Source organism: Corythoichthys intestinalis, chromosome 14 (genome assembly GCF_030265065.1).
Source record: "Corythoichthys intestinalis isolate RoL2023-P3 chromosome 14, ASM3026506v1, whole genome shotgun sequence".
Lineage (NCBI taxonomy): Eukaryota > Metazoa > Chordata > Actinopteri > Syngnathiformes > Syngnathidae > Corythoichthys > Corythoichthys intestinalis.
The window spans coordinates 34,813,537-34,827,001 of NC_080408.1; the positions used below are offsets into that span (position 1 = coordinate 34,813,537).

A 13,465-nucleotide genomic window follows, 5' to 3' on the forward strand; every position below is an offset into this window, starting at 1 on the left:
GGGATTTTTTATTTTTCTTGACTTTTTTGCCAAAATCATCAATATTAAAACAATAAAAGGCTTGAACTACTTCAGTTTGGTGTGATGAATCTAAAATATATGAAAATCTAATGTTCATCAGTACATTACAGAAAATAATGAACTTTATCTCAATATGCTAATTTTTTTAGAAGGACTTAGTATATCATTAGGCCTTGTTTGGAAGCTTGGCTAGCAATGTAGCTAGGGATTTATGGGTTTCACTAAAGCATGTTCTCAGATGCAACTTTTCTGTTTTATGCTCGTCAAGTTACGGAATAAATGACTTATGACACTTATTCAAATTGGCCACGCTTTCTTGTTTAAAGTGAGCTCACAAGCTAGGTTACAGGTTTGGTCCATTAGCTTGCAGGCTAATTTAGCAGCCACTTAGCTTTTTGGTCAAGCCAGTTCATTTGACATTTTAAGGACAATTCCAGCCAATTTCAAAATTTTACCTAGGTTTCATGTTAGCGCTGAGGAGAAAAATAAATGCCTTATTCTATGTTAACAGTTGCTTCCTCGTATGGCGTTTTCGCACACATATCCCTGGAAATTCCTGCGTAAGGTCACGCGGGATTTACTCACATCATTGCTTTCACGCATGTAGAGATGTCCCGAGAATGACACAGTTTGGACACTTCCACAGACTTGTCCCGTGTTGCCCACTGGCACTCTATGCGCGGGGAGGGCTGCTGGGGCGATTTTATAACCTGGATATTACCTCATTTTTGGTCAGCATCGGCTGTCACAATGTTGGTCAAATCGTGTTTTGTTCCAGTGGGAGCGTTCCCGACGTCGTAGCTGCAGCCAATTCAAGCTCATCAAGACTGCATGTTATGTATTTCCTTAATCTAAGTACATGTCAGGCCGAAATTTGAATGGAACAACATTTTTTGTTATGTACTTCCTTAATCTAAGTACGTGTCAGGCCGAGACTTGAATGGAACAACACTTCTTTATTCAGCGTGCTTCTCAGCATGTGTGCCCCCGACACATCACAGAGATTCCTTTTATACTGTAATACCACACCCAGAGGAAGTGCACACTATGGCAACAAAGGTATGACATAAATACTTTATGTTACACTGTATTTAAGCCCAGGTGATCCAGGAGAAGGGTGCCGAGATGTTAACTCTCTGGGCGCCATTTGACATCTCTGCCGCCCTTGTTTTGAAATCCCCTACCTTGTGCTGATATTTGAGTGTATTTGTTTTGTCTTATCGGCTCTCTGCCTACCGCTTAGGTTAGTATTACTGATCCCCGTCGACCTACCGTCACGGACCCATTGTGTTATTTCCCCTTTCCGCGACCGCGTGTATTTTGTTTGTATTTAATAAACGCATCCCTCTGTTGTTTTCTATTTTTAGGTACAACCTTGTTTCCACAGTTGTGATCGGCAACAAAATAAACCGAACATTTCCAAAAATAGACGATGTACTCTCTTCCTCGACTCTATGATCGAGTAGCAATTAAATTTTGTTATGTTTTCAGTTTAATTTAGCTTGCTATGTTGATAATTGCAATGTTTGTTTACCGTTTGTTTTTGTTTTACTGCGAAGAAAGCGTAACTGAGGATAGACCGCCATGATATTTACGTCATCAGCCATCGTGCTGTGACACGGGAATTTAACGCTTGCTTTCACATAAGCCTCATCCAGGGACTTTCACGGGAAGTATACTAAGACGCGACCCATGAAATGTCCGCACATTCTCCAAGTCAGTAGACCCAGGAAATTGCGTTCACATACAAGGGATGCCTGTTTAAATCCCATGATTCTCACGGTGTTTCGCCGTGTGTGAAAGGGGCTTTACATAGTAAAGTTAGACTCTGTATAAAATTGAATGGGACCCACCATTCAAGAAGACAAATTGGAATATATTGACCATAAACATAGTATTCCAGCACTTTCAACAATGTACATTATTTTCTTAACAGTATACACCATGTGTACCCGTTATTTTGGTGAGTTGCATGTATTTTTCAGTATTCGTAATATACATAATAGCAACCCATCAATTAATGCAAACACATTTTGTCCTTTTATATCAAGGCAAAACACAGAAGCGGAAATGTGAAGTAAGGGTGGCCAACCATGTTTTTGAATAATATCAATGGCTAAACAATGAGAAGCATATTTTTTTTAACGCAACCCTTCCAGATTCTTTGTTTAAAGGGTATGAAAACGCAAAGGCGGTGTGAGACATCAATAGAACCGTTATGTGCCAAGACAACAAATATTGATAAAGTTAACAAAAAAATCAATCACATTAATGAGCAATTATCGAAAATAGATCGAAAATGAAGAACATTTCCGAAAGTGTTCCGGAAACAGCCGAGTGGGGCGGAGACGTCAAAACAAGGAAACAAATGGTCGAGGCAGGTGCCATCGTTGTTTATCGACGAGAGAGTTGCGTTCGTGTTTTATCAAAAAATCGCTAAAATGGTTCAAACCTGTCATGCTATGTGGTTTACAAATAGCAATTTGTCGCAATGTAGTACCCATGAGTTCCCGAACGCGAGAAAAAGAGCTGGACTACGCAGACGATAAGTAAAGTCCGTCAGTGCTAAGAGGGCTAATTTTGCAGACCCAGCCTCCGGCACGGCTTTGTGTGGTGCGCATTTTACACCTGAAAGCTATACAAACTATGGGCAAATGAAATCAGGTTTTGCTAAGAAATTGCTGCTGAAAGCAGATGCGGTGCCCGGTGTAAGAGGACGATGACTGGCTCTGATGAGACCACCTCACCACCCCAGGCAAAGCAAAGGAGGGAAATGGCCGGAGTGAGTACTCTTTTATAATAAAAAACATATCACGCATTGGATATAGGACTGGACACATGTATAAATTATCGCTCGTAAAATATATAGAACAAATCCTCTAATCCCATTCATATTTGTGTCGGTTGGTAGAGCGAAACCAATGATAGCATATTCAATGATAATTATTCTATATATTACTTTATTTTGCGGACACGGTGTATCAGCTTCACAAAAAGAAATGCAAAACAAACCATTCGGTGATTCTATTGCCGCCGGTGTTTCATCAGTGTGATAGCTCCCCTCAATGATCCTTTCATTAGGCTGCATTGGCTTTCGTTTGGGCTCAAATTGATAACCCAAAACACCAAAGAAAGGTTGATAACTCTCCTCGTCACCATTAGAAGAATGTTCCTTACGTCGGATTCGTCGCTGCAAATAGAAACAAAATTGTCCGCCATCATCGCCGCCATTCAGTACTAAGCACTGAGCCGGTTGTTTCCCTATAGTGACGTCACGCACACAATATGCTAGATTTCCGGCATCTCGGGGGCGGGTCCTTTTAGCTTGACAATCGACCTAATTTCTATCATTTTCTTGGTGTTGCGATGTGTGTAATTACACGAAGTGGCATGATATGAATTCAAAAGGCATCCGTTGATGGATAAATGATGGAATATTAGCATTTCCCCAGGTGTTGTCATACCCTTTAACCCATAGCAACGCCCTTGACAACGAAAATGCTTTTCTTCGCCAATCTTCGGAAATTACGTCACACTGAGAAGTGCAAGGGAAGTCCGCCATAGAACAGTATTGTTTGTTGCATTGCTTCTCAGTAAGATGCCACGGCGGTGTGTGGCGATGTTTTGTTCTCCCTCAAACAAAAAGTTGTATGAGTGGCCAAAGGATAGCAGGGCACGTAAATGGACATCTTTCGTTCGCACGAAGCGAATGAATTTCACGCCATCATCGAGTAGTGTTCTCTGCTACAAACACTTCGAAGATGCCTGCTTCCTTAACTGGTCTGCTTATGATCAAGGATTTGCCAAAAAGTAAAGTGTGATTTTTGGACAGATGACGGATGACTTTGTAAAAGCAGAGCTTCCAACTGTTGTGGAATGAACAGTAAAATCTAGCGACGTTAGCCAAAAGTTAACTCGTGGCAATCCCCGATCAGTTGCTGTTGCGTTCGCTAGGTTATGCGTGTTTAAATTGTGCTTCATCTACGATTTTGTCCGAAAGGGTTAATCCACTGTCAATCGGGAAAGGGGTGTGAATGTGCTTATAAGCGAGTCGGCGTCGCCGTAATTCACGGTCACGTTGCCGTAAGAGGCACACACCGCCGGTGAGTTTGTGCACATTTTGTGTATTTGTATTATGTATTTCCACCTTCATGCTTCAAGCATTGCATTGCATTTGTACGGTTCGGCGTTTCTTTCACGGTGATCGCTTGATAGCCTTCTAGTTTGTGTTTTACGAGAGCCACTGACAGGTGACAGTTGACAACAAGCGTGTTGGTTTTAATGTCTCGCAGCGAATCAGCGAGCGCGCAGGTCACGCAGTGAATTATGGGAAATGTAGTTGCGGGACAACACTGTAGTGGTGCTTTGTAATCTGTTCGCTTGTGTGATAAAAATACATTTCCTCACACCATTAGACGTCACTTCCTGCCGAGAGCTCCAAGCTGTGTTCGTACTGTTAGCTCCATGTGTTAATAAAGAAACAAAGTTGTCAGCACGTCGTGTGTTCGATACCTTTGTCAACAAAAAGCAAATAACAAGACACTATGCACGATCCGTTTAATAGACGCTGGGACTGGAGAGCTGTAAGTAGTAAGAAGCAAGGGGAAGATGAGCAAGAAGCAAAACTTTGCGGTCGAATTTGGCGGCAGTCCGCTATTTTGTTTTCTTATTGTTGCCACAATAAAGTGGAGAAAGCCATCAAAGACTCATCTCCTTCTTTCCCCCCAACGTTTTTAGATTATTATTTTATATGCACGAGAGCTGCCGGATCTGCCAAAATGAACATGAAGTCTGATTGATTTTTTTTTAACAATGTCATCAGATAGACAAAAACATAAAATTATGTGCAAATGCCTGCATCTTCAAATCATGAAAATAATAACAGCCTATATTTTACCAATCTTGTAATCTCGATGGGTCTTGTCTCCATTCCATGTCAGGTAGTCTAGGCACATTGTTTGCATCCTGATTAGCGTCTGGCTAATACATGTTAGGTCCAACATAAAATTCCAACGTCCTCTTCTTCCTCCAACTCTTCAAAAACTTGGATCTCCTCCCTTGCACTCGATCTATCGCTTATATCGCTGTTTGAATCCTTGTTTGAAGGGCTTTGTATGACGGCCGTATGTCTGGAGCACTGCCATGCTGTTCTCGGTGTGACGTATCACTTCCGGGTTCGTCCCCTTTCAGGCTCAAACCTCAGAAACGCGATTATTTTGTCAAATATACAACATGTAAATTATTTTTTCATGCTTTATTTGTTGGACAATGTTTAATTACTTTAACTGTGACCCTATTTGGCATGTTATGAAATTACTTCACATTTCTGCTTTAAAAACCCAAGCAATTTCAACAGGTGTGGTCATTTATGCAAACAGCTGTAGCTACACTGAATTCCTTGAACAAAGTCCAAGAAGGTACATTTAAAAAAAAAAAAAAAAAAGCAGAATATCTTGCAGGTTGGCAGCTGAATAGTATGGTTACTGGTAATTGTAAGTTATTTTAGACATATATAGTTGCTTGCTAGTTGTTTCACAATGTTCCTGTTGACTTTGCAGGACACTGATTTACATGTATTATTCTTAAAAAGTCAATTTAAAAAAGATTTCGTGTTAAATCCATACATTTTTAACACTACTTATAAAAGAAAAGTTTATCATAAATACGTCTATCATTTATGTTAAATAGTTTATTGATCATCATGTGCTTTGCATAACAAAAAACCTCGCCGCTTTGGTAAAGATTTGAATTTATACAGTTGTACCGGTTTGGATAAGTTACGTGTACAGGTAGTCCCCCGGGTTACGACCTACCCGACTTACATGATTTCGACTTTACGACACCAGAGTTTCGTCCGCCATTTTTGTCTCCAGTTGTTTTTTTTGTCTTGTTTTGTTTTGTTTTTCTCAATGTTTACTTTAGTTTAGTGATGCAGGCTTTGATTTGGGCACAGGAAGCATAGAGCAGGTAGTACTTCCACATGCGAGTAAAAGCGCATGTACACACGAAGAACATATTTGGGTACACAAAGAAGAGCGCACGCGCACACATGAGGAAGAGCACAGCCGAGTGAGAGAGAGAGGGGAAAAGAAAGGGGAAAGAAAGCCTGTGCGCACATTTGTTGCTTGTGAAGCATCCACAGAGGCAATACCTTTTGTGCTATGTATTGTGCATTTTCAATTGTGGTCATATACTTGGGGCGAGTTCATGTGATTGTTTTTGATGATGTGCAGACGCTAACTGATACATGTTAATCGTTTGTGTGGATTGTTATTGCAATCAGCAGCTTGTTATAAACGCAAATTTGAGTTGCTGTCACTGCAGATGAAACTGATTTAATTTCATCTTTATTTTAGTTTCATTCTGGAAGTGTTGATGTCATGAGCAGCTAAATAGAGTCAGCAAATCACACGGACGTCTGACGTTGTCATTTCAGAACTTTGCTACGTCTTGGCGAAGACAGTATAATGATGTATAATATATGTATTTGGATAGTTATTTTGAGATTTGGGGGGTATTTAAGGGTACTTAAAGGGTTGATTCCGACTTAAGCGCAAATTCAGGTTACGTCGCCAGCATAGGAACGGAACTCATTCATGACCCGGGGGCCATATGTATTGTGATTGAGTCATCTTCAATATTGTTCTGGAATGTATTCAAATGTATTTTTCATTTTGGTTGACGTAACCAAACATTTGGCTTGGTTACAGAACAGAAATATGTGGTTTAAAAAAGAGAATCGTAGTTGGTTTGAAACAATTTACAGTACATACTGTCTCAAATCTATTTTGCTTAAATAACCCAAAATTGTGGTAGAATTTTACCTAACATTTGGGTACAAAACTTTAACTGATTGTTGGGGTTTACTAGACCATAATGCTAGCTGAAATTAACTAATGTTCGAATTTGGGATAGTGCTATATAATGGCCCAACGACTGAGTTGAAACTAACCCAATGGAGTACGGCGCGCTACACGTTACTTCTGCTCATTAATATTCATTATGTAAGCTACTGCTGCTAAGGGGGGGGTGGGGGGTGGGACAAGCTCCCGTTTGTCCCCAATAGTAAATGAATGGTAATAGTGTACGAAGGAGACGTTTACAGAGCTAAACCTACAAATTCTGTCCGAAAATGTTGTCTCTGGTGCCAAATTCACTGGTAAAGATGTGGAAGAACATTCAAAGGTTCAGTTAGAGAGATGGCATGAGTGTTGAGGGCTGAAAAACACGGAAAAAAGCAACGAGCCGACCTAAACTTAGCCTTAGCTTTTTTATCGACACCTTTTTCTTGTGCCACTGACAATGACGTTCTCCTGTTTCAACAATCCATTCTTTCCCACCAAATACCTTGTCTTTCATATATCCTCTGGTTGTCTTACATCCGTGACCATTCTTGGGGGTAATTTATATTGTTAGTTTTGTGTAGCGATCGCAATTGCTACTCAGTGACAGCCAGCGAACACTTTTAATTTTTTTCATTAAGAAGAAATCTTTATTCAATAATTTATTTACACTTCCCTCTTACCAAAGTTGATTTTTTACAAAAGAAAAGGTAACAGTGGCAGTCAGATACCAGTTTAATCCTTTTCAGGTCATTCATTGTCAGACAGAAGCGGCACGGCAAAACGCCACACTAAAAAAATAAGTAAAAAATATCAAAATGACTTACCTCTTGTCCTCTGAAGGACCATGCCAACCCAACAAAATGTTTACGACATATGAAATGTAAATGGCTTCACCTTGCTGCCGTTATACGTCCGCGCAAGTGGATCCATTCTTCACATTTTTTCCTTCGAGTTTTTGGTTTTGGGAAACATATGAAGAAAACATCCTTCATATGTCGTAATGTCTAGAGTCGTTTCTACAAGTTCCATATCAGCAGTGCTTGATCGGCATGTTCGTTTTTGAAAGATAACCCGAGAAAACTAGCAGAAATATAATGGTTTGTAAGCGAGGGCGTGTCTATAGTGTCCCACTTCCGCTTTACGATGCGACATCCCGGTCTATCGCATTCGTGCGGTACACTATTTAGTGTGTCACAGTTGGTCTTCAATGGTCTTAAACAATAACAAAATGGGGGGATAAATTACATTTTACTCTAATGCATTCAGCTTGGTGATTTTAAAGCAAATATTTCCAAGCAGAGAACATCAGGGAAAGGACACACTGTTTAGACAACTACAGCTATCCTACTTCCGACAAAGTGCACATTTGGATAATGATTGGAAAAAGGATCCACTTGGGGAAAATTTTGATAAGAACATTTCCACAGCAACACAACAAGAAAGGCATCATCACAGCAGAGGGCTGCAGCAACAGCTTTGAAAAGCAACAAATCCTCTAACATAGCAGCTCAACACCCAATAGCCTCCCACTTTTATGTTGCGACATGCCAAATATATATTTTTGTACTCTGAGAAAGAGGAGCTGCTACCATCTTCGATTCCTAATGTGTTATCATTCCATAGATATGATTGCCATATTTTAAGTTGGTAGGTTTTCAAACTTAGGAGCCCAACACTATGTGCAAGCGTTACAGTTGATTAATCGCTTTGTTTTTAAGCCTCCAGCAGAGGGCAAACTCACACAACGCATTTGTTAGTCACTGGGTTCATGTGCCATTTTGGACAGAAAACAAGTGTGAAAACCCCCGAACCCTTTCTGAAAAACCTGCTGATTTTTATGCATTAGCAGTAAGAAAACTGACTGGATGACATATTCTTTTGCCATACCTCTGTATAAACCCCGGATAACTTGGAGGCATGAACTCAAAGCAAATTGTGGGCCGACAAGCCCTCGGGAAGCAGGCAGGGCTGCGATGATTTAACTACCTTGGATTCCACAAAGAAAAGCGTTTCATGCGCTGACACATTTGCTTTTCTCCCTTTAGTGAACCTAACAATTGACGTGTCTGTCTGTGTAATTGAAGTTAACTTTGGATCTTTCAAGTAAGTCTTTCTCTGAAACGGCATTGTGGGAGTGCTATAGCTAGGCCGTGATGACATGAAAGCAAAGAATATAGATGATATATTTTTTTACTGACGGGAGGAATCCTTTCAGCTTAAGTAGGTATTATACAATGCCGCAAATGCACATTGCTTAAAATGAGTTAGCCGTCTTGGATGAACTGGTGAAGAAATAAATAAACATCAAAATGACTAATTATATTTTTTAAAATGTTATTTTTTTTGTCATGTTTATTGTTATTTTTAATCCTGCATCAGACAAACTCGATGTGTAAAAAAAAAAACTACTAAAACTAATAGAAACTAAAAGTAATATTTTCAATAAAATAAAATTTAGCAAACTCACTCAAAAAACTAATTTTAAAAAATTACTGAATTATACAAAAAAACATAACTAAAGAACTATAATGAAAGATCCAAAGCTATGATAACATCAGTGTAAACCAGTTTTTCAGTGCCCTTGACAATGATGGACGTCTAATCACAGAGGTGCTGGAAGTCACTCACAGCAGGGGGTGCTGATGATCTTTTTTAGTTTTTCCCCCCATCCAAAAACGGTCGTTTCAGTCCAAATTTGCTATGATCGTGCATTTTCTCCATACGAGGCGCACACAATGGCAGTACACACGCATGCTGGATAGTTTACGTACTACTACTAGGCTGCTACAAAGAAAGCATTCTATTTCACCTGCAGTGTATGTTGGGAGTTTTTGTATTGGAAATAAAAGCACCCGTGCATTATAATGCAATTCCCTGCAGCTAGACGGCACAATGACACACAAACATACTTTAAAAACTAAAAGGTCCAATCAGCCTCGGTTAACCGCCACCTTTTCACAAACAGCGCCTTAGGCTAGTTCCATACCGCAGGTCTTAATGCACAAATCCAATTTTTTTGTCATTTCTGTTCTTTTGGTGTGCGCGTTCAGACTGCTTTTGTCCATTGAGACCGTTCAAGTATTACGCCTGCGCACAAATTCGCAGTCCGACACGTGCTGAGCAAGAAGACTCGCATGCGCAGAAGCATCAAAACAAATGACTACACATGCTGGCTGTCATCCGTCATCCCAGGGCGATCATATTTTGATTTCCAAAAAGAGGACACAAATGACAGACATAAATAATCTCCGTTTAGGCTTCTATTCAAAGTTTCTGTGGATCGATAGCATGCATGCACTTTCCGTGCATGTCACACACACATACGGGCAGTTTGCCCCGACTCTCGGCCGTGTAAACAATCTTGAAATATTGATTATATAGAGCAGAGAGAAAACCGATCATTCTCAGGCTTATCCTCAAGCCATTTTTTTTTTTTATGACTGTTGCCAAGCCCGACCGTTCCCCAAAACCCGTGTTCAAGGCAAGCTAGGCGCCAACGCACAGCTGCAGCGCTACCGTGGCGCGCCGTCTCTCTCGCTCTTTGATGGTGTAATTGCTGCATGAATTCCGATTTGGGAGACTTGCCAGTTCAGACCGCCGCGACTTTCTAGAAAAATGTGGCCCAGATCGGATTTAAACCACAGAATAAAGTGACCCAGAACGGATTTGAAATGGTCCACTTCTATGCGACTTGTCCCGTATAGACCGTCAAGTTAATGCCTCACTCGAGTCGGAAAAAACACGAAAAAGTCGGATCCGTGCATTAAGACCTGCAGTATGAACCTAGCCTTATTCCTAGTGGCCCAGTAGCAAGCAAGGTGTCAGGTGCTGACCATGTTATTTAAAAAAAAAAAAAAAAAAGAAAAAAAACTTTCAAAATATATAGCGTTTACGGGCGGTAGTGTTTTTTAATCAATCACGTTAAAATATATGACGCATTTAACGCATGCGCGGAATAACACGCTCATGCATTGCCTCAAACAGATTACAATGATGCCTTTTTTTGCACATTGAGAGCTAAGAGGCAGAGAAAGGCGAGTGGACACAGGCGTTCATTGGACCGCGCCATTTATTGACATAAGCTTTGTCAATTCCTTCACAACAAACATAAGTATGATTTTGTGAAAGCACAACAAAAATAATATCCCTATCTCTCAAAAAAAATGCTCATAAAAAGAAAAGCGCTTAATGCAAAGGGAACTGGCATTCCCAATTAAAAATAGCTATGCAAAATACACGTAAAACTTAGACTTTGGTCAAACTCTATTCAAACATTTCGTTTAGCTCAACAAATACACTGGATGGCAATATTTAGTCACAATATACAAACTATCAGAGGTCTCATACGTTGTGAAGCCAGCACTCAAATGATGTGGATGGACCAGTAAACAGGGAACTACGGCGTCAGTCGAGGGACAAAACACACCCATTGGCTTGATTTCTAAGTAATTTAAAACTCGCCATTGACACCTTTTGGTGTATTTTAATCATGACCTTACGTAGTTAAAGACACTGTGGAAGAACGGCAGGGAACCTAAGTGACGTCACCGCTCGACGTTGTCAACAATGGCAAGCTACTAGTTTATTTCTTGATTGAACATTTTACAAATTTTATTCAAACAAAAACATTAAGAGGGTTTTTTTAATATAAAATTACTATAACTTGTAATAACATTTATTTTTTAAGAACAACAAGTCTTTCTATCCGTGGATCCCTATAACAGAAAAAATGTTACTAATGTTTATGCCATCTTGTGGATTTATTGTTATAATAAACAAATACAGTACTTATGTACAGTATGTTGAATGCTGTGTTTTATCTTTCCATTCCAACAATAATTTACAGAAAAATATGGCATATTTTAGAGATTATTTGAATTGCTATTAATTACGATTAATAATTTTTTAAGCTGTGATTAACTCGATTAAAATTTTTAATCGTTTGACAGCCCTAATATATTTAATCCTCAAAGTTAAATACATTATTGTTTCAATGTGTTTTATTTATCTATTTTTACGCCCCCACACCCACAAAAAACTTTTCTTATTAACACGAGAGGGTGCTGCAGCACCCTCAGGACCCCGCTTCCAGTGCCACTGTCCAATCATGTAGCTCTTACCATCATTCTGTTGTGAATTTAAAGTAATTTGCCATTAGTAGACGTCAAATCCATTTGAACTGGGAGGGCATCAAATGTTCATTCACTGCTGCCCTACCAGTTCAAATGGATTAGACGTCTATCACCGTCAATGGCAGCCAATGTGCTAAGTATGAAAAAGGTTCACCAGCGTTTTCAATAAACCACACGTGCATTTTGTTTTTTTTTTTTACGTATAATAGAGAAGCCACACACCCAATGACGTGTGGTACATGCAACCAAAACATAACAGATTCTAGGGAGAGATTCGAACCCACGACGTATTGACTTTGAGGCACTCCCTCAGCCATGACTGCTTAGAAGCTCAATGTTACCGCAACTATTGAAAGGGTAATAACAGGACATGGTCAGCTTCTATTTTTAAAAAATCATATATGGGGAAAGGCAACATTTTGAAAAGGTTCGAGCCAGGAGAAATGGCAAGCAAAGTACTGGTGTGTCTGTCGCAGGAAAGATAAACAATAATGGGGCGACGCAACATCAATGTCACCAGCTCGCACACCGCGCGATTTTGCTCTAACGATTCAGTAAACACTTCCATTAATTACCTTTTCCCCCTTGATGGACGTTCGCCGGTAGTTGCCCGCGCCTGCTGACGAGTTCATGTTCTCGCCGAGCGTGCCACAGCACAAGTGAAGGCAACTTTTCTCTGCTCGGTGTGAGCACGCACAGCTTTACGCATGCAAACACTAGAACGGACGAGTTTTTACTCCTCTCTCTTCAAGTGGATGCGAGTGAAGACGGATAAATGCAGCAATTGGATTTGATGAGACGATGCCCACCTGTAACACTACCCTCCGCCGATTGGGTAAAAATTATATATAAATGCTGCAGCCCCCTCCCCCCTCTCACTCTTTCTCACTCTCTCTCTCTAATAACCGCTGCTGACTGGCTACAAGAAGTTTCATGCAACAATCATTGTCCTCAGTTTGTTAACAAGCTGCATTTCAGTGAAGCTTTATCAACATATTGTTTCCACTACATGTTTTGCAACTGATTCGCAGCAAGGGCGTAGGTTTGCATAGGAACGGTAGGGACATAACACTACCAACTTTTCAGGATTCTCAAATTGTCCCCACCAACTTTTAAACAACCTTATTTAGATGATGACTTCTGTTATATAAGTGATTTAGATCAGGGGTCCCCAACCTTTTTTGCACCACGGACCGGTGTTATTTGGGTCTTTCTTTCACGGACCGGTGTTCTGACAAATTTTGCAACCCATCAAAAATTGCAACGATGCGGTTCTGCGCATGCGCGTAACGTTAAAAATGGCTGCAAAATGCGCAAATGCAGCGATTCCAAAGTAAACACTACACACTTTCTTGAAACAAAGGAATATTAACTTATGTTTGATCACGGAAGGACATGTAGAAAAGTTCTCCTCAGATACATCCTGCCATGTAAGCTGCACACAACAACTGCACACCGCTCTCACCA

The 13,465-nt window shown here is 40.2% G+C and overlaps 1 protein-coding gene across 1 annotated transcript in view; it reads right to left on the reverse strand.

Moving 5' to 3' along the window:
- dpp6b (dipeptidyl-peptidase 6b) overlaps window positions 1–12,739 on the reverse strand; it is a 207,234-nt gene extending 194,495 nt beyond the window's left edge. The window contains exon 1 of the mRNA XM_057857737.1: window positions 12,574–12,739. Coding sequence (XP_057713720.1) covers window positions 12,574–12,630 — 57 coding nt within the window. The 5' untranslated portion in view covers window positions 12,631–12,739. The remainder of the gene's footprint in view (window positions 1–12,573) is intronic.
- Window positions 12,740–13,465: the final 726 nt, after the last annotated feature.